The sequence below is a fragment of the Gavia stellata genome, chromosome 15, assembly GCF_030936135.1.
Source record: "Gavia stellata isolate bGavSte3 chromosome 15, bGavSte3.hap2, whole genome shotgun sequence".
NCBI lineage: Eukaryota > Metazoa > Chordata > Aves > Gaviiformes > Gaviidae > Gavia > Gavia stellata.
The window spans coordinates 9,037,476-9,063,544 of record NC_082608.1 but is presented as its reverse complement, the minus strand read 5'-3'; the positions used below and the strand labels follow the sequence as shown (position 1 = coordinate 9,063,544).

Genomic DNA, 26,069 nt, shown 5'->3' with positions numbered 1-26,069 from the left:
TCCTCCCCAGCAGCAAGAAAGAGAGAGCATTTACCTCTCTCTCCCCTGAATTCTGCTGCTGTTGTATTTCATGGCAGATCTCCAGTCATTTGCTATGAAAGCTGAACTGACCCCGAGAGATAAAAACATTTTCATCATCTGGAAACAATGAGGAAACTGTGGAAGAGGACCGACTTGTTTCTGCGGGAGGGAAGGATCAGGAGAAAATGCTCCACTGGCAGGGTGACAGCGTGAGGGACGAGGCTGCTGGCGTTCAGCCTCGCTGCCTGGGCTCTGCCCCTGGCTCGCTCTCCAGCAGCTCAGCAACAGGTGACCCATCGGCAGACCCCACCGCTGCACACTAAACCTCACGCTGCGCTCGTCACGCCACCGCCAAGCTGGGAAATGAGAGCAGGAGGCTTCTTTGCCCAACGGACAGAGGAGACTCAGCGGGGGCAACACTGCATTTCTCAAACCGCAGAGCAGAAAAACAAATCCAGACAAAGAGAGCGCTCTCTGCCGCGGGCAGGCGGCGGCGTGCGGCGGCACGGCGGAACCCGCCGCCGCCCGCGCAGCGGGAGCGGCAGCGGCATCGACGCGCTCCCCGCCCGCCGGGGCTGCGGCCCCGGCCCCCGCCGCCCCCGGCCCCGCGGCCCCGGCCCCCGGCCTCGCTCCGGGGCTTGCACCGAGAAGACCTGGCTTTGCCATTCCCTGAGGAAACGCCCCTGGATTTGCCCCCTCCCCGGTTCCCCCGGCATCGCCGGCACCGGCAGCGCGCCCCCGCCCGCAGGCGCCGGCAGACAATGCGGGGGCCGGGGCCGGGCCGGGCTGGGGAGGCCTGTGGGTGCGGTAGTTCCCTGCCCATCACCTGATGCTGTGGGCAGGCGCAGCCGAGGGCTGCAGGAACTACAAAACCCGCCAGGCAGCGCGTCCGGCAGTCTCGCTGGTGCAATCCACACCTTAGCACGCCTCGGGGCCGGGGTAAGCGCTGGCAGGGGCGGCTGCTGGCGCGGGCTTAGGGAGGATGGTTTTACCCGGGACCCTTCCAGAGCACTAGCGCGGGCACTCCTGTTGGGGAGAGGGGTCTGCAACGCTATTCTGATGCAACGGTGGGATCTATTGCTCCTCTGGTGGCATCGCAACACTGCAAGATCAGTTGTATCCATTGCAATTAAGTTTGCAGGATCTGGACATGGGAGGATCGAGCATGTACGCGTAACGGTGCCAGCTCTTCGGCATTTCTTCTGACTGCATCTCTTGCTTGCGTGCCTCTTACTAGCTCCCGGTTCTGACTACAAAATACCCCGATCCTCAGCACTAGCATCCTTAATCTTGCTTTGGGAACTACCCGAAAGAGCATGCATCGATTTGTCTTGGTTGCCAAGCAAGCTGCCGCAAGCCTAGGCTGCAAAGGGCCGGGGGTCTGCCGAAGCGGAAGGAAAGACATGGCTTTGCGCTGCGCGGCTTCGCTGGCGGCGGGGCGGCAGCCGCGGTGTCCCCGGCTCCCGCGGCCGGCGCGGGAGGGGACGGTGCGCTGGAGCAGCGCTGCCAAGGCCTCCGCGGTGAAGATCAACGAGAAGGTGAGCAGGGAGAAGATCCTGACGCTGGAGTCCATGAACCCCCAAGTGAAGGCGGTGGAATACGCAGTGCGGGGCCCCATCGTCCTTAAAGCCGGCGAGATCGAGAAGGAGCTGCGGAAGGTGAGGCAGGGGCGGCCGGGGATGCAGGGCAGGGCAGGGCAGGGCGGACTCCCCGCCGCGCCGCTCCGCGCCGCCCGCTCCCGCGGCGTGCCCGCCGCCGCCGCCCGCGCTGGCCCTGCCCCCGGGGCACTCCTCCGCCGCCGCCGCTCCTGATTGGGGCGTCGGGGGGCTCGGCAGGGCCGCGGCCGGCGGTGGGGCCGACGTGGCAGGCAGCGGGGCCGCTGACACCCCCGGGGCTGGGACGCGACCCTCTAGAAGCCTCGGGAAAGCGGGCGGCCGGGGGAAGCACGGGGGGCGGCGGCCCTGCGAGTGCCAGTGCAATGCCTCGTACCAAGTTAAAAACTCGCAGACCACGAGCAGCTTTTCGCCCCATCCTTGCTGCTGCCCGAAGCGGTGGCCGGACGCGCTCTCCCCGCGGGAGGCTGCGGGAGCGGCCGGGGCGCGCAACCGCCTCCCGACCCTGCCTCACCCGCCCCGGGCCGCCCCCGGCCCCGCTCCGCTCCGCTGCGGGACACCCCCTCACTCGCGCCCCTTCCCACGGGAAGCGGGAGAGGCGCAGAACAAGGAAACCCGCCCTCCGGCTACTGTTTATCTCGTGTCACTGATTGCGTAAGGCAAATACAGTATACCCCCATAAAGTAGTGTTTACATTTCTTCAGCCACTTTGACCCTTTGCTGCAATCCCATGTCCTTTCTGTTATACAAGAGGGTGACTGACCAGCTCTCATCATACTGATAGGGCGTTTAAAACATCCATTACGATTTTAGAGATACTGCCTTGGCCGGGGCAGGGAGACACCTTTGAAACCGGCGGCCTCCTAACACGTGAGGGGGACCCGGCTCTTCCCAGGCACGGCTCCGCAGGCTCACCCAAGGCGCCTCTGGGTGTTCCAGAGCCGGAGGGACTAGTACTTTCTGGGGAGACCACCGACAGTGGGCTGCTCTTTTTTCAGCTGCACAGGTTGAGGTGCTTGAGGTGTCCTTCAGAGCACAAACGCTCGGTGACACTGCCCAAAGTTTTAGATGGGTAGCACTTTTAGGAGGATCGGGCAATAAAGCCTGCTAGAAGATACTCCTCAGGGTCTGGGCCAAAATGTACTAAATAAAGCATCCAGATCAGTCGGTGCTTACATGCCGTTCTTCATATGTTTCTCTTATTCCTTATCTTAAGACTTAGCATTGAAAAAAAACCCCAAACCCTTAGCAATTCAGGCGTAGCTTTTTGCTTGTACTGTTCACATCTCAGCTTCCCCTGTCAGCATGAGGACTCACTCATTTTTGTTTTGAATAAAGCATCTGGCATAGTTACTTTTCTACGATTTCAAATATTATTCCCTGCCTTCACTGCTTTAGAAAGTCTTGCTAATATGTTATTACAGGTACTGCAAGACCAATGTGATTAGTATATGTAAAGTGCTTTGAACAAAACCAGTGCCATAGCAGTGCTAATGAGACGAGATTATTTTAATTCTTTGGTCCTTGTATTACTTGCTTCCCCTTGTTTCAGAAGGTGAAGCATGTGTTCAGCTCACTGTGTATTATATACATCAATTACTTATGTCTCAATAATTATTAAAAACAGCTTCTTTTTTAGAATTCTACTTAAGAACTTTAGAGTGATGATGGAGATTTCATTTCAGAACATTTGTTTTGATTTTTGCCTTAAAACTTGTTTATAAAGGTGTCATTGACTTTACGCAACTAGGTTCTCTAGTGGGTGCATTTTCTAGAGTATAAAATCTTCCAGTGTTCTCACCGAGTATGTTTGTTTTCAAGTTAACATCACAGGGCAAGAGATACTACTTGACAAAACAAATATAATACGATCTTCACTAACTCCTCCCAACTCCCCTGCTTACTTCAATTACCAGCTGAGGTCCTCCCCTGCTTACTTCAATTACCAGCTGAGGTCCCTGACAGAGAGAATAATCTCCTGTGCACTTTTTTAAACATGCAAGAGCGAGCCATTGCCAATCGCGTTATTAAAAGATTGTTAGGGCAGTTTTGTGCCCGTTTATGTGGCATTTTCCATTTAAAAGTTTTTTTCTTGAACCAGTCGCATGGCATATGATCAATGGCTACCAGCATTCATAGACATGTGACTATGCTCTAAGATGTCTAAAGCAAACAAAAACCTCCCTGTTGGCAGGAAAGGAGGACAGTGTTACTGCATAAGTTGAGACAATGTATCTGCAGAGAACACTGATCAACTTCAGGAAGCAGCTGAAAGACTTTCTTTTCTTCCGCACTGCTCAAGTTACTCATTCCTCTTTGCCTTTCTGATAAAAATACTGTTTACTGTTACTGTTTAATCAAACTGCCTGCTAAAGTATACAGCCTTCAGTAGTACCGAGGTTCCTTATAATTGAAATATTATCGGTTACCTACATGTCTAATTTTTGGTCTAAAACTGAATTCTGTGTGATCACAGGTCAATGGCACTTCTTCGTTTACTTTTAATTAAATCTGGACAACAACTTTTTTCATCCCACTAAACTTTAGCTCACAGAGTTAGGTCAACCACTGCCAGCAGAATTAACACTGTCTGATAAAGAAAAGACGCTGAAGTGGTTGTCAGAGAACGGTGATGCCCCACAGCATCTCTAGATCCATGATTACTCTTCATTGACAGCAAAAGGGTTGCCCCATAGCAACTCTACCACATATGATGGGGGAGGAGCTTTGCACAGGCATGAAAGCATGGACTCCATGGTACAACATGGAAGTGCTGCACTGGCTGGTGGTCGCAAGAGCAGGCAGAGATGAAGCAATGATATACCTGCTAGTAAATCTGCATTTGTCCTGTTCTGCCAAGATGCCTTTCGGTCATTTGTTTCTAAACTAAAACCATCTTAAATGCAGACATTGTCTAATCAGATGCAATACAGGCTCTCCCTGTTTAAACTTGGTTCAATTCAGTTAGACTTCATACTTGTGTAACTTATACAGCTTGTTACGTAGACTATGAAATAGCTACCTGAAGCTCTTTGCACAGTGTAAGCTTTCGTCTTCCTTGAGTTTTATTCTTCTGACTCAGATTCTGAATAGCAGTTCCTCTGTTATTCTATCTGGCACTTGCTTCTTTTGTGTATTAACTGCAAATGATTACAACAGGAGCTGTAATTCCACAGTGCACATAGAAATAAGGACTAAAATGTTACTTGAGAAGTCTCTGTCTAGGCAATTTAAGGAATAGTTCTTTAAAAAAGTAAGTAAAAATGAGGCATTAATTTCAGCTAATGTGCTCAGGATTAAGCCAATGTAAGTGACAAGTTAGAATGCTCTATTAAAGCAGAATAAGATCGATTGCTCAGGAGTACAGATGGGGCATGCTGTACTTGGACTTCGTAAGTTTTGTTGGCCTGTGACCTGTATTCATCCAGGTGGAAAATCAAGGTTTTGATCTACATTAAGTCCTTCCAGCTGGAAATCTTTATGCAAAATCACTTACTTGAATCACATCTCTGAATATTATTTTTTTCTAATTTTGAAATTGCATCATGCTTCAAAAGTGAAAACCTGATTTCTCTTCCCCTTTGCTAATGGTAATAATCAGCTGATTCGGGCTTACTAAGCCAAAACAAATAAGATCTTACCCAAACAAATAAGATCTTTTTTTCTATCCCCCCTTTTTTTAAACTTGCTAATGGATGGCCACCATATCAAGTATTGACTTCAATTACACTTCAGACCAGAAATTTTAGCCTGAACATGAATTCAATGCAAGAATAACATAATCTCTGGACAGAGCCCTTCTCTTCACTTAATCAGTAATAACAAGCTAGCTTTATCTTTACATAGGCAGCACATATACCTGATTTGTTACTTTGCATTCATGCTAATTTTAACTGACTTTGTTATGGGAAGTCCCTTCGTATCTGTTACTCTGATATCTCTCTCCACTTACACTCTCCTTTTTCCCCCATTTTCTGCTTAGGTTTTACATAATGTCAAGTTCTATGTCAGGTTAAGCTGGCTTGCAAAGCATGTGCGTATTAAACAGCTTTTTAGGATTCACAAGTCAACTCACCTCACATTGGAAACTGTGCCCGCCTTAGTTTAAGTCACACAACATCAGGTCCCTGTTCAAAACTTCCAAGTTACTGAAACAGAATCGTAGGGCAGAAAGGGGTAGAGGGATGGTATGCAGAGATACATTAGTAGCATGTAGAAAGTTCCTTCAGATCAGCACAGGTGGTTAGCATATTCCACCACTGGGTCAGGAACTATGTGCCTTTAATGGCAATATGCAGTCTCTACATGTTGAAACCCATTTTTTTCTGAACAGCCACTGTAATCTGACTTACTTTTACAGTAGAAGGGTTGTACACTCATCTCCTGTGCCCATGTTTTTCATTTGCATAACTACTGCAAATAGGTTCCTGTTGCATGTTTATTCTTCAAGTCACTGGTTCACTCCCTACATTTCTGTTTAGATAATAAAACTGCCAAAATCCTTTTTACTTATTTAGTTATAATCTCAGGCGGCTTCTGCTAAAGTATTTTGGTTAAAAGACTGTAGAGCTTTTTTTCTTTTTTTTTAATAATTCTTCAGGCTTTTAAATTGAATATTGAATAGAAGAAATTCTGACTTAGAATCCAGACTTAATTGTAGATGTGAGTTGACTGCGTCCTGGGAGTTGTGGAAAGATAAAACACAGTTTAGACAATGACATGCAGAAATATAATTTGACATGCCAAGAAAAACATACAAGATTAACTGGTACACCCAGTGATGAAAGATGTTAAGCTTAAATTACCATCCTATAATTTTCTGCTTTGAATACGTGACTGTGTGCACACTAAGAAAGTATCTTCCAGGCAAGAGCATTTGACCTCATTAAGACAGAACTGTCGTTCCTCAGTTGCCTGTACGTGTTGCATACAGAAGAGAATCTGTAGTAAACCCCATGTTTTTTAACAGGAGGAAAATTACTGCAGATGAAGATGAAAGAAAATCAGTTTTAAGAGTACGATTACCAAACTCATATGTTCAGAAGCACACAGTCCACAAGATCCAGTTATTTGATCTTTTCTTGTAAGCAAGAAAGCAAAGTAGCAAAATCTATTGCAAAATAGCTCTTTTCCAATAGGTCTTCAAGTTAAGAGTGTCCTAATGTCTAATCTCCCTCTAATGAGCGTTATTTTAATTCTGTCATTTACAGCCACATTAAAATCTAGGGCTTTATTCATATAGGCAAAATTTCTGAATGCAAATGCACTTTGAACAATGTATAAGGCAAAAGTAACTTGAGGACAACTCCTGTTCTGTAATCCCTGAATCAGATCTGCCAATTAATGGTCAGCCCCAGTGATTTTTTCATCTGATATTAGGGAGCATGCAAGTCATCACTGCCATTTCAAGTCAAAATCCAGAAGTCGCCTTCTCCTTCCTTCCAGCAACAGTTCATGTCAGCTTGAATTACACATGCATAACACAAACTCTTACAAGCCTTACTCTGTGGTAAACAGGTCAGGTTTATTTTTCTGCTGTGAGCTGTTTTAATAAAAAGATTGGAATGCTAATTCAGGCCTTCAAGTCCCGATTAGTTAAGAGCCTCTGGGTAGTGCTTTCTTGGCCCTTTGAGAAAGGGGGAAAAAAAAAGCAAGCAAGCAACTTGGCTACTACAGTGTAGATCTCAACTATGCTGAAATGTTTGGGTTTGCCAGCTCTCTTATTATACAGCTTGTTTGTGCAAGTCACAGCAAAAACAGACTCGGCTTGTGCTAAGGAAACAGCACAATGTTTCACAGCGTGATGTTATTGCCTGATAACCATCAAGAGGCGGCACAAAGCAATGGCAATGAAAAGGAAACAATGAGGAGCAGCCAAAAGCGGACAAATTCTCAAATTCAGAAATAGCTGAAATACCATGTTGCTCTTCTGGGATTAAAAGCACCTCACATTTTCATGGCCTCCTCAAGGAAGCCCTTTTCAATTCTTTCTTATCACCATTACCAAATACAAACCACACAAGCCTCTCTACAGACTGAGGGTTTTCCTTTGAAATTTGCTGAAGACTTTGGCAAAGACAGCTTTAGGTCAGTTTTCACCCTTTACTCCTTCTGGGCACAGTGTTATCTTGCAACTTCCAACCATTCTTAGATGGCACCTTTGTAAAGGGAACTTCCAGGCATACTAAAATACCTAAGAGACAAACTAGCTCCTGGCAGCGCACTGCCTTCATGTTAGTTCTTTGGGATAGTGTATGTTCTGTCATCGTACTATTTCTTTGATCAAATAATTCTCCCAACACTTCTTGCATGGTGACTCCCTCCTTGAGAGACAGCTCATCATTTCATACTGTACTCCTTACCTGCTGGGTTTCTTGAGGCCATGGGGATGCCTAGGGGAAGAGGAAGCTTCTCCAAACCTGGTTAACTACATAAAGATTTGTATTAACTCTGCACCAATTAATTCTGATTCACATATGAAAATCCCTTCTCCCAACTTTGTGTGATACTTAAAACACTGATACACTTGTTAGAATAATCCCGTCTGACCTGCTTCAGGTTTCAGAGGCTTTTCATCTGGTCTCTTAAAAGACTGCATTCCTGGGAGAAGAGGAGAGTGATGGAAGTAACTGCTGAAGGAACTACTTTCCAAAGAGCTTATTCCAAATCTGGGAAGATTCCTTTATTCCATTAAAATCCTTTTATTATCAAGAAGACAGCAACTGAATAAAAATGAACACATTTTTATATTTTCTGCTTAACATTTGAATTTGAAAGTGCAAGATGGCTTCTTCAGCTTTCAAAATGGCTACTACAATTAGTCCCTTTGCTAACAATTTCAAAAGAATGGCAGAAGATTGGCTTTGTTCCCAAGATGAAGATGAATCATGTTGTTAGGACAGTGTGAGGTGCCACCAAAGACAGAAGGCTGTAGCAGTGGTTGTTTTGTAGGGCTGGGGATTGGGTTTTCTTCTTGATGTGGTTCATACCCTCTTCAGTAGACATGAGTATCACTCTGGTACTTATTGCTCCTAAGTTTGTTATTAGAACTCCTGTTCTGCCAGCTTCACTTTTCCAAATTTCTGCCTGCTGGCAGAGGCCAGTTATAATCCAGTCGGACTGCTTCTAGAACACACCTTGAAAGCCTGCCTGTACTGAAAGTGAGACAGAACATGAGAGAGAATATGAGCGAGAGCGAGAGAGAGAATATGAGAGAGAGAGAAGCCGGGGGGGGGGGGGGCAGCTCTCCATCACTGAAAGAAATCAAAACAATTCCAATTGCTTAGTTTCTGCTCCCCCTGTATGTTCCTTGGCTTGCCAGGGACTTAAATTGTCTCAGCACAGGCATGTTGCTGACACAGTCAAAGACTGCTTAGCCTTCTGCAGTGAAATACATCTGGCCCTAACAAACTATGTCCTATTGCAGCACTTTTCCTGCTGTTCTACAACCTGATGTTGAGATAATCAACATCACATTCACACTTCCTCCTTTCATACAGATCTTTTCATAGACCTTCCAAAAAATATTTGACATTAATCTTCCCTTGGATACCCATGCACACCAGGGCCATCACCATAGGAGAAACCTTGACACAAGTAAACAGTGACTAATGCCACTCTGTCTTAAGGATTTGAGTAGAATTCTACCTTGAACTCATCTGCAGGGTCATAGGCACTGTCTAGACTTCCCTTGATATCCTTGCTTTAAAACTTTGACTCACTAGCATTCGACACTTGTTCTTACCTGTTACGGTTTCCTGTTTTTTCTTTCTGAAATGGTAAGATGGGACTTCTTGTTCTGGAGGAATCAAAACTAAATCTGAACAACTTCTGACATTCCTTCTTTCCACAGAAATACTAGAAATCAAGTAATAGAAAAAGATGAGGAAAAAACTAAGTAGTCATAACAATTTTTTCTAGATTTCACTAGGAGGGGATATAGTGAATCTCGTGAAGACGGTTCTAAACAGTTGCTGGTATTAACTCACTGTCAGGGAAGGCAAAGGCCCCAGTTATTTAAAAGTATCTCTCTTTTGAAAGACAAAAAGGGCAACAGCTCTTGTAGCTGAGACCAAGAAATACAAGTTAGTCAAGAGGACCATGGGCCTTTAAGCAGGTATGTGGGAAGTGTGTACAACACAGAAAACCTAATTGTTCCTTCTCTACCAGGATTTTACAGTAAGATAACTGCTATGTATGTTTTGCTCTTTTCTCCAGATCAATCATTTTAGCAGCAAAGGTAGTATGGGGTTTATGGAGTAGGTTATGATTATCTACTTGCAGTTGATGCCCAAAGAGTGATGGCATAAACACTGAGTTTGGCACTAGCAGAGATCTGGATGGCATCAATGCTAATAAGCTACGACATTATTTAAAATAAACCTGACACAGACACCAAAAAGGTCCGTTACCTTTGTTGTAAAGTCTGTACCACTCTAAAAACTCCAAAGGTACATTATGAAACACAGGGTACCTTTCAGCATTTCACTAACCAAAGAAGTAAAACAGGGTATTTCTGTTTCATCTTGTTGCTGAGAACTGCTGTTTTTTTAGGCCGTCTAACTTAAGGCAAAGAAAGTATCATCCCTTATTCTTTAGCAAATTTGTTTTACTGTGCAAATCTAGTGAGACTGATTGAGTTTGCTGTAAGAAGGACCAAATGCAACCAAAATCTGTGGGAATTTTTCTTAATCTCACACAAACTGAATTTGTTTTCCTTCTACATGTGTCTTTCTTTTCCTGCTTATTTGTAAATTAGAATGAAACAATGTTGTGCTATCAGCGGACCCCAGATAGTTTGAGGAGAACCTACTTCTAGCCGTTTGCATTACTCATAAATTGCTAAACTTCAGCCTCGGATACCTGTAATCTGTATCTGGTATCCCTATTCCTAATTCTTTATTTAAGCTTGAAATATAACTCTTATTTAGGCATGCACTTAGATCTGCAAACATAAAAGCAAGTGGCTTGATAGAGTCAGTGTGTCACTTTTAATTATTTTAAGTGAACGTTTTTTTCCATTCCTGCTAAATTTAAGGCCATATAAAATATTTGACCCTTTTGAGTCAGGATCACTTAAGTCCAATTGTCTTGTTTTAATGCCATTTCTAACTACCTATTTAATTTCAAAAGAAAAACCTAAATGCTATCAGTTATATGATGGACTGGATCTGTAGTGGGGATTTGAATCACATTATCACATAACCTTTCAGCCACATTACGCAGCTGTAAACCTCCAAATCTCGGCATACCTGGGAATTTATATCCCTGGTGACTACTAATATTTTGGTCATTGTTACCTTTGCACATCTGGGTTCTGTTCTGTCATTGAAGTCCAACACATAATCCATAGTAGAAAAGCAAAAATTAGTTAAGGCTTGCCAGCCACTTATTCTATATCCAAAACCAAGAACTTGCTGTAAATACATGGGGCAGGAAGAGGCTTTGTGAGTTCAGTCCACAGCCAGAGTAGGTTGTTCTAGGTAATTCTGTACAGAAAACTAATCGGTCTAATTTTGCAGTTCATTAGTCCACATGAAAATTCTGTCACTGTTAGAAGGCCTCCCTACTATCTCTCATACTTAAATATACATTAGAAAAGCTATACATTTGTTCTTGCCTATCTCATTTATTGTTGTTCTAATGTTGGCCTTTACTTTCAGTTAATCTTTTTTATTTAAATCAATGGTGGCTTTTTTCTACCAGTCAGTTCCTTGCCTTTTTCACCTTATTTTATTTTGCTTTTTAAAGAGCTGTGATTGCTAATCAACATTCAACAACTGTTTTCCCTCTGTTCTCATGATGTATTCAGCTTCTCACAGGAAAAAAGGCTGTCTGTTCAGATTTCAGAGATTAGGAAGCTTTTAAATATTCATGGTGATTATTTAGCACTTCTGCTGTTTATCATATAGAGCTTCACTATGATATACTTTGTAAAACATCTGTATATGGAAAAGTGGGGTCATCACACAATGAAAAGTTAATCTAAATAGAAAATAAATAAGCAAGCAGTATCTTTACTGTTTTTACTCTAACAAGTACTAAAGGTCTTGAGGTTTCTTTTGTTGGTGCATTTCTGAAATGTCCTTAAATCTTTTTAGCTTCTCGACTGATCCATCCCTCCCTTAGGTGTATCAAACAAGTTGCTCTAATACTGACAATTCAAAATGCCTTTTTTCATCTTTTCTACTTCAATGCGTAGTTTCCAGGCAAGTCAATCTCTTACTTTTAGCTAGCAGAAAAAAAAAGCCAGCATTTAAAAACGTGTCACAGTCAGCACCATTTCTGTAAAGCATTTAAGATTTACTGGCAGTATGGTATAAGAAATGCATTAAGCTTTACATTAAACACTCTATCTGTTCTGAGGTTAGGCACTGTTTAGTTACAGCCATATGACAGATACCAAAAAAGAGGAATTCCTTATCATCGACTTCAGCCCTAACAATACATTGTGAATTATCTCTTTTTAGGGAATCAAAAAACCTTTTACTGAAGTAATTAAAGCCAACATTGGAGATGCACATGCAATGGGACAGAGGCCAATCACGTTCCTCCGTCAGGTAAGAATATTATAAAATATTATTCTTGACTTTTTATTAGATTACCAAGAATGCCTTAAAATCCGTCTGATGTGTGTATTAGTATAAATGATTCTCTAGATGCACTGAGACTTAAAACAGTTCTTTCGTAAAGAATTACAAATTTTGATTTGTGAGACGAAGTCCTATACTTTGCTTGCTGAGTGTCCTCTTTCAACACAGTAGCTTTCCTTACTTTTCAGATCATTCCCCATCCATATACTTTCTCCTGCCACTTCTCCTATGTTATCAGTCAGCACATTCATTATCCATAATGCACTTCAAAAAAGAAAGTGGTTGTCTTCAAAGAAAAAAGCAAATGCCTTTCTTCATCTGACAGTATACTTTAAGATCTGCATGCAGTTGGGTGCAACTAGTTGTACTGTTGCTGATTTTGCACATTTTACCTCTGGACAAGCTAATTGGTAGGTTAACTTTTAGGAAAGACTGCAACAGAATCCACATTTGTATATTATTCCTAAAACACAAGCAAGGTTTAAAACTAGTGTTATGCTATTTACTGAGCATCCCTTACACACACATATAAAATCCTCAGACTACAATAACGTACATTCAGAGAGTTCCAGGACAAACTGAAGCCGTATCAAACTGGGGATCTAGCTGATGAGATTATAAAATTGAGCTATACAGCAAACTAGGAAGACCGGAGCTTCTTACAAATTTTTCAGATCCAATGTTATTAAAGAAAATACTGGGTAAATGGGAAATCCTTTCTCCCCATGACTGTGTGCACACATGGATTAATTCTTTAGTCATTGTCCCACAAGATGACAACAGCTTCTCCGTATTACACCATCTAAGCATAAAAATGAGAGAGAGTCTGGAACAAATTAAGATGATCTCAAGCAAGACCTCTAGATTCTTTGTGTCTTACATTCCTTCATAAACTTAATTCTGCTAGGTCATGTTTCTACTTTTACTATGTTCTACATCACCACTTCTTTTTTAATTATTTCCCACAAATTCAAATTAGTAATAACTATAAGTTATTTTGGGGAAGGATTATTAGAACATACAATGGGGACTTCAAAATTTGATCATATTTCTCAGTTCTGCTCCATATTTAAACTCTTGGTTTCTAGTCACTAAAGTGGGCTAGTAATACACGAAGAGTGGAGGATAGAGCTGTTTAGAGATAACATATGAATAATTAACTGTGTTTTACTGTGTTTGCACTATGCATAGCTGACTTGGACTCCAATCTTCACTGTCTGTAATACAAATAATTAATAATTCTATAACTGTTTTTATCAGCAGAACTTGGAACCCGATAAGATTTCTTCACTTCTGTAAGCACTACCCTTAAAAAAACCTGCAAACTCTTCATCAATAACCTTTGTTTTAAATTAGCTAGTATTTCTGATCTTCATTTCCAAGGAAAGTTAACAGTAATATTACCGACTTAAAATAACCACTGAGAAGTGGCCAATTTACATTTTCTTGGCACTCTAGGTAGTGGCGCTGTGTACATACCCAAACCTGTTGGACAGCCCGAGTTTTCCAGAAGATGCCAAAAAGCGAGCCAGACGGATCTTGCAGGGTTGTGGAGGAAACAGCTTAGGTAAGCGTCTGTTTCAGTTGCTCCTGTATTGGAATCAACAAAGGTAGTTTCAATATCTGCAGTGCTGAAATTTCTTAATTGTGTTTTATATGATTACAAGTCAAATGGGAGATGGCCTAGGGCAAAATGATAGGGGGAGAGTTCATGGTGTGGCCTACTGATAAGCAGTAACTAATAGTGCAAATTTTTGATGAGACTTGCCAGAGAAGAGGACAAGATGGGGATTATACAGTTATGGAGCCCTCATCACAATAACTTCTACGCATAATCCTAAACAGAATGCTGAGCTTTTTTGTATTAGAAAAGTAAGTGGCAGAGAGTACTAGTGAAACTTCGTTACTGTTCTTATGACATCTGTTAATCCTGGGCTCTGACAGCTATGTCTCCTGCTAAGTCTAGGTGGGGCTGTTTACAGTTCCATCATCCCTAGATGCTTCTCTGCCAAGGAGTCTACTGTCCCTGTCATGATGGTATCAACAAAAAATATATGTCCATCTCAGCTGATCCAGTTCGCAGTCCTGTATCTTAATTTTGAACCATCAGTACAAGTATGTTTGTCAGGATATGAACTGGGGTATCAGAAACTCAGGTGCCAAGGTGATAATGCTCTGCAAAGGGAAAGCTGCACAGCTGAAAGGTGGTAGCTTTTTACTTAGCCAAGATATTTTTAACTGAAGATGTCAAAGCCCTATTTCTCCAAGGTAAAATAACCCTTGAAAGAACTAAAGAACTCTGTTCTTCAACCACTGTTCCTGTAAGGGTATACGTATAATACACACATATATAACTACAAACTTTGCATATTCAGTAGAGAGGAAATGGAAGAGTCATATTCTTTATCATCTAACAACTGTACTGCCTACTTGTACCTGGGAAATGCCACTAGAATTTCTACTCTGCAGATAGTGTTACAGCTGCTGGGTATGGCAAAGAATCTGGCACACTTAATTACCTTCTTTCAGGTAGGCTAACAGTGACATTTCAGAGTACGTATTAGAGTAATTGGCTTATTTCTTAATCTTTGTGATTGAAGTGCCTATTTGCACTGGCATATTTGGAGAGTAGGTGCTGTGAAACTTAATAAAATAAACAAAACCTGAACAGTGGTTACGTTAGTAGTATTTCACCCTTGGACTATTCCTAACAACACAGCCTAATACAGAATATATTTTATCTTCACCTTTTTTGCATTGGTTTTGTTTCTGTATGTAGAACATTAAAAATACATTTATCAAAACTGAGAAGTTTCTCTAGCTCCATTAATTCCCTTCCTGGCTTACTTTGGAGCAACTAATCTACATAGTACTAGTTGTCATGTAGGAGTTACTGAGGATACATTTGAATTTTGCCTCCATCTTTCTCTGTAGTGATTTTTCAAATTCAGGGACATGGTAAGAATTCTCAGAATGCTGGGTCTTGGCCCCATGCTGGAGTGAAATGAAAGGAATTCAGCCTTGCATGATATTTCGGAAATATGTTGACTCTGTACAAAATCCCCTTTTCAGCAGAAGATCACGTATTTCAAGTAATTTTCTTTAGCTCAGTAGTCGCTGAGGAAGTAGGCCTGAAACAGTTGCAATATTCAAATAAGATGATCATTCTGAATATACCCTTTTAACTTCAGTGGATAAATTGAAGTTCTGTAACTAACTGGAGTTTAAATGATTTTTTTTCCTGATATGATAGATACCAAGAACAACTGTCCCTCTAAATTCCTGAAAACTAAAACCACTGTAGACCTTACCGATCTGCTGTACTGGTTTAAACCTTCTCTCCACCCTTCCTGTCTCCAGTATCATGTATCAGCCTTTTCTCTTGGCCTCAGTTGCTCATCAGCCTCTGTACAGCACTCCATAAACACACAGTCTGAGGCAAGTGGATGTGCAGCTGAATGGAAGTTACTCCTATCACTTTGTTGGCAGTCTGACAACTTACTGCTCTTCTCTTCATGGCTGAGAAGGAGAAATTTGCTTTCTTGGGAAAAAGCAAAGGTTAAAAACTGATCCCTCCATGTAGCTTTAAGTGCTGTGTTGCGTTCTAATAAAACCTTATTTTCAAAAAATTTGTCAGTCCAACACAGAAGTGGCTTCACTACATGTGGTCAAGCTATTTGAGGTGTTGTACCCACATCTATACTGGCCTATTTAAATGTATTAATTGCAAAGTTAATATGAATGTCTTGACCTCTAGATATGAACTAGAATAACTTCACTTCCAATAAACGTTCATCTGGCAAAACTCTACCCATAGTATTGAGTCTTGCTACTCCCAGATCAGGTATGAAGGCTCAGATATGTCCTCAACTTCTGTTGTGTTCAAATACTCTGCGATTCTTTCGACATCACTTACTTTGCATGTGGGGTAACTGTCATATCTTTCCAGGCAGTTGAGAAATTTACCCCTCTCCAATATATAAAAATAGCTAATATATGCACATGAAGCTTTTGGGGTTAGGTTTGATTTTTTATTTATTTGCATCCCACAGTGCAAACAGATGGATTCTAGTCAAAGCTATCAATTGAGTACAACTAAGCATAGAAGACCTGAAAATTAAATTCAGGTCTTCTGTATATCCTCACTGTGTCACGGGACTCAGCCCTCAATGTAGCACAAGACAGAATGACAGCTTAGGTTTGTTCTCCTACTTTAACAGCAGCTTCCTAGCTGTGGTCAAAGACTCATGTATAGACCCAATATAACTTTTAGTCCTGTAAAAGTAAACATTTAGGACATCAGGGAACTTTGTGCCCTGAATTACCATTTCGTCCCATGCAATTGTGCAGTACTTGCAAAGGTTCTTTGTCTTTATAAATTATGCTTTCACAGAGGTATTATCAGGCAGACTACTAGCATATAACTGAGTGATGAGAGTTAAGTCATGCACAATTATTCCACTCCACCCAGCAAGCAAAGAAGATTCTGCAGCTTCATGACAGTGTTCTAAATTAGATGTACACTTGTCACTTCATTGTCCATCAGTCTTAGGCTTCATAGCTTGAATCCATTCCTCACCTTGGCTTATGCGTATTTTTACTCTTTATTTGTTGCACATGCTTAGCAATGATGCACACAAGCATCTAACATCTTACTTTATTTAAGATTATTAGTTGTGCTCTGTAAACTGCATATGAGGCTTATAGATTGGGGTGATCCTGGATGTCTGCTACAAGTAACTGAAAAGCAATTGTGGGAGATGCTGTGGGGAGAGAGAAGCAGTTTAGGATTTTTTGGGTTTCAGATTGTGAGAGAAAATGGTATTATATTATTTTCATATTGCAAATAGAAATCTTGTTTTTGTCACGGATTTGAAGAAGTTATTTTCCTTTCCATTGCACATGTGGCTCTGTTCCGTGTTCCCATTACTTAAATAGGTGTTGGTTGACATTCTGAAGTCATTTTCAACATAAAGAAAGCAACCAGGAGATAGTAAAAATGGGATTGCTGTCCCAGTTTGCAAAGTAGCCTTTAAATCCTACTTTTTACCAATCCAGTATATTATTTTTGTATTTTAGTGATACTTGTTATATTTGTCTAATTTCAAATGAATTCTTTTGCTCTATGAACAAACCAACTCCCTTTCCTACTCCTTGGAAAAAACCAACAGTCCTGGGGATCCAAAGCCCTCATATATACAAACTACTTCATACAATACTAGCTCAGGAGTTTTGCTAGCAAACAGAAAATCTGATGTTCATTGTACTCAATTCTCATCTCATTCTCTATTTTTCACAGGATCTTACAGTGCCAGTCAAGGTATAAATTGCATCCGTGAAGATGTTGCTTCATATATTGAAAGAAGAGATGGAGGGGTTCCTGCAGATCCTGATAACATATATCTTACCACTGGGGCAAGTGATGGTATTGCTGTAAGTGTTAAAATTAAACCTGTCTCTTCTTGGTATAAACTATAATTTATCAGCTACCTTTGGAAATACAGGTCTCTGTTGAACATCTGGTCTCACAGACTCCTGTGAGTTTGATCTAACATTTGAATCTAACATTGATCTAACACTGAAGTCACATTAAGTAGATATCCAATACACCCAATGATGTGGATGTAAGATGCCAGCTAAGAAACAGGCGCATGGAGACAAAGTCTCTTAATATACATTAACCTGTACCTTTTGTAAAGGTAGTATAAACTATCTAGGTGCCTAAATACAAATTTAGGAGATTCAGACCATTCAGACTAAATAATGGTGTCCTCAGTGGTTAAGATACATAAGCACTGAAGATTAGAGGGTGTGAATCAGTGGCAGAGAGAAGAGGGAATGACCTCGGAGGTGAGAAGTCTCAGCAGGCTCTTCTTCCTAGTAAACTCTCTGCTAATGCAAATTAATGCCAGTGAAAATCCCAAAGATCTATTTCAGTAGCCAGCTTGTTTGGGGAAAACATCAGGTTTTGGCTTCAACCAAAGTTCAAAGAGTTAAGACAGGAATAACTGTCTCTATTAGATTTTTCCTTTACACAGAAACATTTACTGATATTACAACAACCAGCAGTTCTTTGCTTTTATTCAGGCAGCCTTTTATAGCTTGTTTGTAAAAGTTTTTTTTTAAATGACATCTAGTGGCAGAGTTCAGAATTACAATGTCCTGACATGAACAGTTCTCCATATGTCTTTAGTGAATTGGCTTTCCAGAGTTTATGATGCCAAGTGTTACACTGGCAGCTTGTCAGGAATGGCAGCGTAGCATATCAAATCTGTACCATGCTTATTTGATTTCACCAGTGATGAAAAGTCAGCAGTACAATGAGTCTCATGATTTGGCACTTCCAAGGACAAAACAACTATTATTTCATAACTTGGGGGACAGAGAGTGTTGAAGAGTTTTTAAATTTGCATTTGGTCCTGATTATACATTTTGGATGCTTTGTATTTTTAAACTAGTGGTGGGTACAAAATTATGTTGATTATAAATCATTAGCTTAGCAGCTGAGTTAGTATGTGATGAGAGGCACAGAAAGGCAGATTTTGTTCTAGAACCAGCGAGAAACTTAAAGGATACCGCTGTTATATCTGAAGAGATATTTTTGGGTTTACACTATCAATTACATGTTGATAACGATGCCTGCTTTGATTGCACCTATACTTCAGAGTTCTCCCTTGATTATAAAGGCAAGAAATCCACTTCCTGCACCAAATGCACTCTTTTATTTAATTCACACATAAAAAGCCTACGCATAGACACACACAGACACACAGCCGTTGGGCACAGGTAAATCCTCTGGACTGACCTTAGCACAAGCATTACATTTCTGTCCATATCTTCTGGGCATAAACTACATATGGTACATTAGATTTCCATCCCAAGACATGCAGACTTTTGGTCTCTTCTATTACTTGAAAATGAAACCATAATGCAAGTCTCTAGCTTTGTTCCCACCTGGCAACAATTGCTCCTAATCTAAAACAGTGTCTCTGCTCCAAAGGAAAACCTCCACAGGCCCCATTTTTAATTTCTGGCTTTATTCATTGGCCTCTTGTGTTTAGTGAGATAAAATGAGTGGAAGGCAACAAGCAACAACTAGCTGAGGCTTCTTCGCTTACAACGGGGCAGAGCAGCAAAATCATGATCTTGATACTCCTGTTTCCAACCTTCCCTCTAGGCTTGTGCTCATAATGTTTCTCCTAAATTTTGCAGTTGATCAGACATGATTTTTAGAAGCCGTGACATGCAGAGGAATTCCATTAAGCTGAGTTAGACCTCCCTCACTCAGCCAGTAACTTAACTTGAAATAAATAAATGCCCTTTGATATGAGAAAATGACTGTATGCCTCTAGAATATAAAGCTACCTTAACTCTAGATTTTTTTAAGAAGGAAGATCAGTAACTTAATCTAGAGTATACTATTAATTCTGGTGTGTGACCAGTGTGTTCTGGTGTTAATTCCTACTTTTTCCCCAGACAATTTTAAAGATCCTGGTCTCAGGAGATGGAAAATCTCGAACAGGAGTGATGATCCCTATACCACAATACCCCTTATATTCAGCAGCCATATCTGAACTAGATGCTATCCAGGTGAACTACTATTTGGATGAAGAAAATTGCTGGGCTCTAGATGTGAATGAACTTCGCCGCTCCTTGAATGAAGCTAAGGCATATTGCAATCCAAAAGTCCTCTGTATCATCAACCCCGGAAATCCCACAGGTCTATAGCAATTTTATTTAATGGATGGGTTTTAAGACCAATTTTTTCTTCCTCTTTCATTCATTTGACATTGCAGGCAAATCCTAAATACATAACAAGTAAAGCTGAATTCTAGAGATCAGTGCTCTAAGCAGGACAGTACGTCATACTTTCAGAAATGTATTTTCAGTATCATGGAACTCCAGGGATCTGGGAAGAGAGGAGGGAGCAGGTTCACTTCACTGGATGCCATTTGAAGCCACTGCTTCCAATGAAATTTTGCAGACTTGTGGAATGACTTTCAGTCACTTTTGGTCTTTATCAAAGATCTTGTCTCTGACATGGTCTGTAGCCTCTTGCCTCTGAGAGGCAATGACTACAGATACACTCTGAACTCAGTGGCAACCACTGCCTCCCTCAGAAGAATTTAGTTTTTTGAGTAGTTGAGGTTGATTAGTGAGAAACTAGCTCCCACTTAACCATCATGCTTACTAAGTTATTGATTACTGTATCTCACACTTCCTTTGCTTGAGATGGACTAAGTTACCTTGAACTGTAATTCCTCCAAAAATGTTCCTTAATTTCACACTTAGTGAACTGAATTCTAAAATTCCATAGCACTTTTCTGAGAAAGAGGGATATCTTACTGAAAAGCTAGTAGTCTAACTAGGTCTTGGCAAAAAAATTTGTATATATATATGCTCCACTAACATTCTTCTTGCTTTAAAAATCAAACTACAGGTCAGGTGCAAAACAGAAAGTGCATTGAAGATGTGATACACTTTGCTTGGGAAGAGAAACTTTTTCTTCTGGCTGATGAGGTAATGGAATATTCTGTTCTCTGAAAAGCACAGCTAAGAGTATGCATATGAGGTGTTATTTTGTTCCATGTGTGGTATTGGTATTTAAGTACAGGGAACAGATTATCTGTTATCACATTAAGGCATGAACAAACATGCAAGATTCTTAATATCAGACGGTTACTATGAGAGGTGGCTTGATCTGGATTTGAACTACTGAAAGCGTAGGGGACACAAACAAGGAGACACAAGGAGGAACGTTGCTGGAACTAACCTAAAAACCTATGTGATACTCAGACCACTTCAAATGAAAGAAACAGAAGGAAAATCAACTTAAACATACAAGTAAAGGTTAAATTATACAAAGAAGCTCCCTGTTCTTCCAAACGCTAAACTATTAAGTATGGCCACATGAGATAAAATGTATCATTACAGTAACTATTACTTAACAAAGAACCTTGTGTCTTTTAACGGCTTTGAGTGTTACCACGGTTTCTTCAGTTCAGATCTGGCTCTCTAAAAGGCCATCTTTTATCCTTAGTTGGGCGAACAGAGCACATTAATGTCTTCTGACTGTTCAGGTTTACCAGGACAATGTGTACTCTGAAGGATGCCAGTTTCATTCTTTCAAAAAGATTCTGTATGAGATGGGACCTGAGTACTGTAACAATGTTGAGCTGGCCTCTTTTCACTCCACCTCTAAGGGATACATGGGCGAGTAAGTCTGCTTTAGCTTTTTTTTTTATTTCATCTTCCTCATTAATCTGGTTGGACAGCTGTTTCATGTTAGTGACCTGAAGGTAATCCACTGTCTCCAATTAGTTTTAACTAAAACTATTAAGAAAAGAAAAAAAAGCATTTAAAGCATAGAGTAATGGATTAGCTCAGTGGTTTTCAAACTATCGAATAATAAGTGTATTTATTTCAGATACCTAATGCCTCAGTTCCACAAAGGTGAAATCCTACAGTCCTAAACCAAACCGGTGATAAAGGAAAATACGGTCTCCGACATTCAAGGGAACAGCTCAAGAATCACTGGGACGTTTGATATTACAACTGTTTGGGTTTGGTTGTTTTGGGGAGAAAGAGGTGGAAGAAAAAGAATTTTCTGATTAAAGAATGCTGCTACAGCCATATGCTCTTGCTCTGAAGAGCAGACAATCCAAGTTAATCGTTAACTTGCCTAACAGGGAAGCTGCATGTACACAATTTTCTCTGTATGGGATACTAAGGCTTAATGACATGTCATTTAGTTCCATCTTAAAACATTATCAGTATAGCAGCTGTTTCAACAACCTGTATGTTACATATTGTAAGACCCTCATTAATTGCCTTTCCGCTTCTGCAGTTATTTTCATTGCTTTTCCAGTATTTATACACTTGAGGTTAACCGATCTTTTCTGTTCACTTTAATCCCAGATGTGGCTACAGAGGAGGTTACATGGAGGTCATTAACTTGCACCCAGAAATTAAAGGACAGCTTGTTAAGCTGCTTTCTGTTCGCCTTTGTCCTCCAGTCTCAGGACAAGCAGCAATGGATATTGTAGTGAATCCTCCAATACCTGGAGAAGAATCTTATTCACAGTTCATAAAGGTCAGCAATAACATGCTTGTCCTTTTGTGCATTTCCCAAACCCATCCTAAGTATTGTGAACTCAAAATATGCACAGAGACCAGACCTCTTTCCTTTCTTCTCAGACAATCCTGTAATAACACCAATTTACAGAACTACGCAGGGTATTTTAAATTAACTCAATATGACTACCTTTAAAAATATTTTTTATTCCTTTTAGGGTTCCTTTGTTTAGGAGCCAAAAAAAAGCTAAGGCAGCATTACCATATCAGCTTTCTTGCTAATAAATTCAACTTTTCTCCTGTGTTTAGCATGACAACAGAATTACTAAATAAGATCTGCTTTTACTAAAATCTAAACAGGAATGTAAGTTCAAATACAGTTATAAAATCAGCCTTGTTCTTAGGTATCCAGTGCCTCTGGAACAACATGGTATTCTGTATTAAAGTATACATGCAGTTTCTCACTTGTAAAAATGAAACTGAATCTGACTTAAGAAATTACGGTATTGAGTCAGGTCAAAGGTTCAGCTAACATGGTCTCTAAAAATAGACAAGCGTGGATGCTCAGGAGGAGGAATGTAGAGGGCATGCAGATAGAGACTTCTGCAGGTTATTGTCTATCTACAACACTTCGTAGTTGTATCCTGCTAATGCCTTTTTGCACTGCTGTCTGTAAGAGTATGACTGAAATTAGGAACATCATTTGGTCTAATAGCTCAGCAAAGCCCTAAAAGTGCTTAATTCAGGGAAGGCTTCTTGAAGTATCACAGTTTTCTCTGGCGTTTTTATTGCCACTTCAAATATGTCAAACTGAACACCTTCCTTTTAAACAGGAAAAGGAGTCTGTTTTGAACAATCTTGCCAAAAAAGCCAAACTAACAGAAGACATGTTTAACAAGGTACCAGGAATTCACTGCAATCCACTTCAAGGAGCTATGTATGCTTTCCCACGGATCTTTATTCCTTCCAAAGCCATTGAGGAAGCAAAGGTCAGTCAGTCATTTTTACCCCAATCCATTTTAACCTTCACACACTTGTGCTTGCCACTTCTAATGATGAATTTTTATTCCATAGATAGCGTAAGCTCATGTAGTTACAAAAGCAGTACTTCATTGACTACGTATGATCTTAAATATAACATGACCTTTATTTTAAGAGAGGAAGACAAAACAGAGCATTTCATCACAGTGGTAAGGCTTCCAGGTTGAGCATGTTACGCAAGGATGTTAGTGTTAAATAGATTAAGTCATAGGGTAGCAAGTAGCTGGACCTGTGCAAAATCCAAATTGCTGCCTGTGCCCAGGTTAGATAGGCCAGCAAATGTGACAGGGATTGTGAATGGCAGTGTGCTACTGACCCTGCAAAAGAAGGCCCATTCAGCAAGTGTGGGAAAGAGGGAAGGAGGTTTCCTTACAAATTTTACTTCTGTACAATACCTTTTTGTATTTGGGTCAGTAAGCTACATGACTTTTTGTTCTTAACTAGAGCTCTATTACCTGATGTGTAATACTCATTTGTTAAAGGGAATTTTATCAGCATAGCTGAGGACAAAAATAGGGCTAGTTTTCAGCTGATTATTTTATTAGGCATATAACCTGCATGTATTTAAGAACTTCCATAATTATTAATCAGGGGACCTTCTAGTCAGCAGATAATTTTGGGAAAAAAATAGTAACTGCCAATGGAACTGGAACACACAGCTCTCAAACTAATTTAATCTTGTCAAATGTCAGTGGCTTAGATTTTTGTAAGTACAATTTTGAGACTTCTGACAAAAAGTTACAAGCAAGTAAAGGAGAAAACCAAAAATATCTAAAACCTTTGTTTTGAAGCGAGTGTTTTCTGTAGGTTCTTCAGCCTTGTTCCTCCATGAAGTATTGTTATTTAATTCACAGTGTGAACTGTCCCATTAGCAATTGTTCTTCATCTTCTTTAGTAAATAGAATAAGAAACTAAAAATGTAAGATAAGGTTTCAGGAAGAAAATCAATCATGAAATTCTATATACTTGGAATATTTTCACTTCAGTAATTCCAAAGCATCCATTTTCTTAGGCTCATAAAATGGCACCCGATATGTTCTATTGCATGAAACTTCTGGAAGAGACTGGAATATGTGTTGTACCTGGAAGTGGATTCGGCCAAAGAGAAGGAAGCTACCATTTCAGGTACAGTTTCTGTTTGTTTAAAATCAAATTAACTGTAATAAGCTACGTACCATCCCAGTACTTTCTCTTCTGATTAAATATAAGGATTTTTGTTTCAGTTTATGTTGTCTTACTTTCTACTGGACATTTTCTGTGGACTGACAGCTAGGTCAAAGACCTGGTCTGCTAGATGAGCTATTCAGGTTTTTATGGTGTTTTCACAGCTTGCTGACATAGTTTTATTCTATTTTTATACACTGACATTTGAAATGCCTTCTCCACAAATACGAACAATAATAATAGCATATACCTAATCTTGAAGTTGGCTAAGGCATTACAAAAATTGCCCTGCTTTCTTCTGGGGGCAGGGGAGGTTAAACAGTGCTTCCATATGGAGAAATTGCATGAAAGATGCAGTATCTTCCCTATAAATCTGCTCCTTAAACATGCTGAATAACTCTTCACTTTACCAAAACAAGATGTTGGACTAAAACTGCTAATACCAAAACTGTGAACATAAACTCTATTGCTTTTGCTTCCAGTAAACAGCATTTTACTCCAGCCAAGCCACTGATAGCTAGAATTTATCATGGAATTTAGTCTTGTTCGGCCTGAAGCAACATAACAGAGGGTACCTTTAGCCATCATAGTTCTGCAGCGCAGATAGCCGGGTTAGATATTTGGGTGCATGCAGCTCCAGGAAAAAGCTGTACCAGTGTGGGAAAAACATTTTGTTCTGTAGGTCTTGCATACAGTCTTGTATACGTACTCAACGTGATTTTCAGATTATGCAGAAGAAGGAAAAAAGGGACTAAAAACTGCAGTGTGGGATGTTGCATTGTTTTAATGCTTCTGAATTAAGTTTTCAGTTCAAAAAGAAATATACATTTACTCATAACTGTTCACCCCTAAAGCTCAAAAAACTGGGTTTAATTTGGCATAACTGCCCCAAAAATGGAAACCGAGTTGCTGTTATTTCTTACTGATAACCTTCTTATCACTCAACAGAAAATAACAATTCTTGAATTCCTATATATTAACCAATTGAAACAAATTGCTCTAGTTTAATAGTATAGTTCAATTAAAGCATAAATGCAGAAAATAAGAGAATAACATCAAAAAAGATATTAAACTTCACATTACTAGCTGTGCCCTGAGATTAATCAAGATCTGTGCAAAGATCAAAGTTTAGTTTGTTTTGAAGATAATGTGGGTTGTTTTTTTCTTCCTTTAAATATTATTTTTCAGAATGACCATTCTTCCTCCAGTAGAGAAGCTGAAGATCCTACTGGAGAAAGTGAAAGACTTCCACATAAAGTTTCTTGAAAAATATGCATGAAACTACTGTGGCTTTTTCCCCTCATCCCCTCCCCTTCAAGGCGAATGCAGAAAATGAACAAGGATGTGCTGAGAATGTGCTGTTCATCTAATTTAACCAAATTCAAAATAGATAGAACAATCTCAGATACAGCTACAACTTATTGGACTATTAAATTCAATATCTGGTATAGAAGACACTGTTACACCAACTTTTTTTTTAAGGGGAAGGGGAGAATGTGAAGAAAGCGGTGAGAAGAAAGAGTCAGCAAATGATTTTGTGCCTTGATTGGAAGTTATATTTGTG

General features: G+C 40.5%; 1 protein-coding gene across 1 annotated transcript; it reads left to right on the top strand.

Moving 5' to 3' along the window:
- The first annotated feature begins 1,337 nt into the window (after positions 1-1,337).
- On the top strand, positions 1,338-25,797 carry GPT2 (glutamic--pyruvic transaminase 2). The gene is made up of 11 exons (XM_059824992.1): positions 1,338-1,679; positions 12,104-12,193; positions 13,685-13,793; positions 17,526-17,659; positions 19,703-19,946; positions 20,667-20,746; positions 21,307-21,443; positions 22,145-22,319; positions 23,134-23,289; positions 24,354-24,466; positions 25,694-25,797. Exons 1-11 carry the CDS (start codon positions 1,338-1,340, stop codon positions 25,782-25,784), a joined length of 1,671 nt encoding a protein of 556 aa, XP_059680975.1. The 3' UTR covers positions 25,785-25,797.
- The last annotated feature ends 272 nt before the right edge of the window (positions 25,798-26,069 follow it).

What these genes read in the sequence shown, in the direction of transcription:
- GPT2 (XM_059824992.1), top strand. Translation starts at nt 1,338, where the DNA reads ATGCATCGATTTGTCTTGGTTGCCAAGCAAGCTGCCGCAAGCCTAGGC. An exon ending in TTGTGGAGGAAACAGCTTAG is followed by an intron (nt 13,794 to 17,525) that starts GTAAGCGTCTGT and finishes TATTTTTCACAG; the next exon opens with GATCTTACAGTGCCAGTCAA. An exon ending in GAAGGAAGCTACCATTTCAG is followed by an intron (nt 24,467 to 25,693) that starts GTACAGTTTCTG and finishes ATTATTTTTCAG; the next exon opens with AATGACCATTCTTCCTCCAG.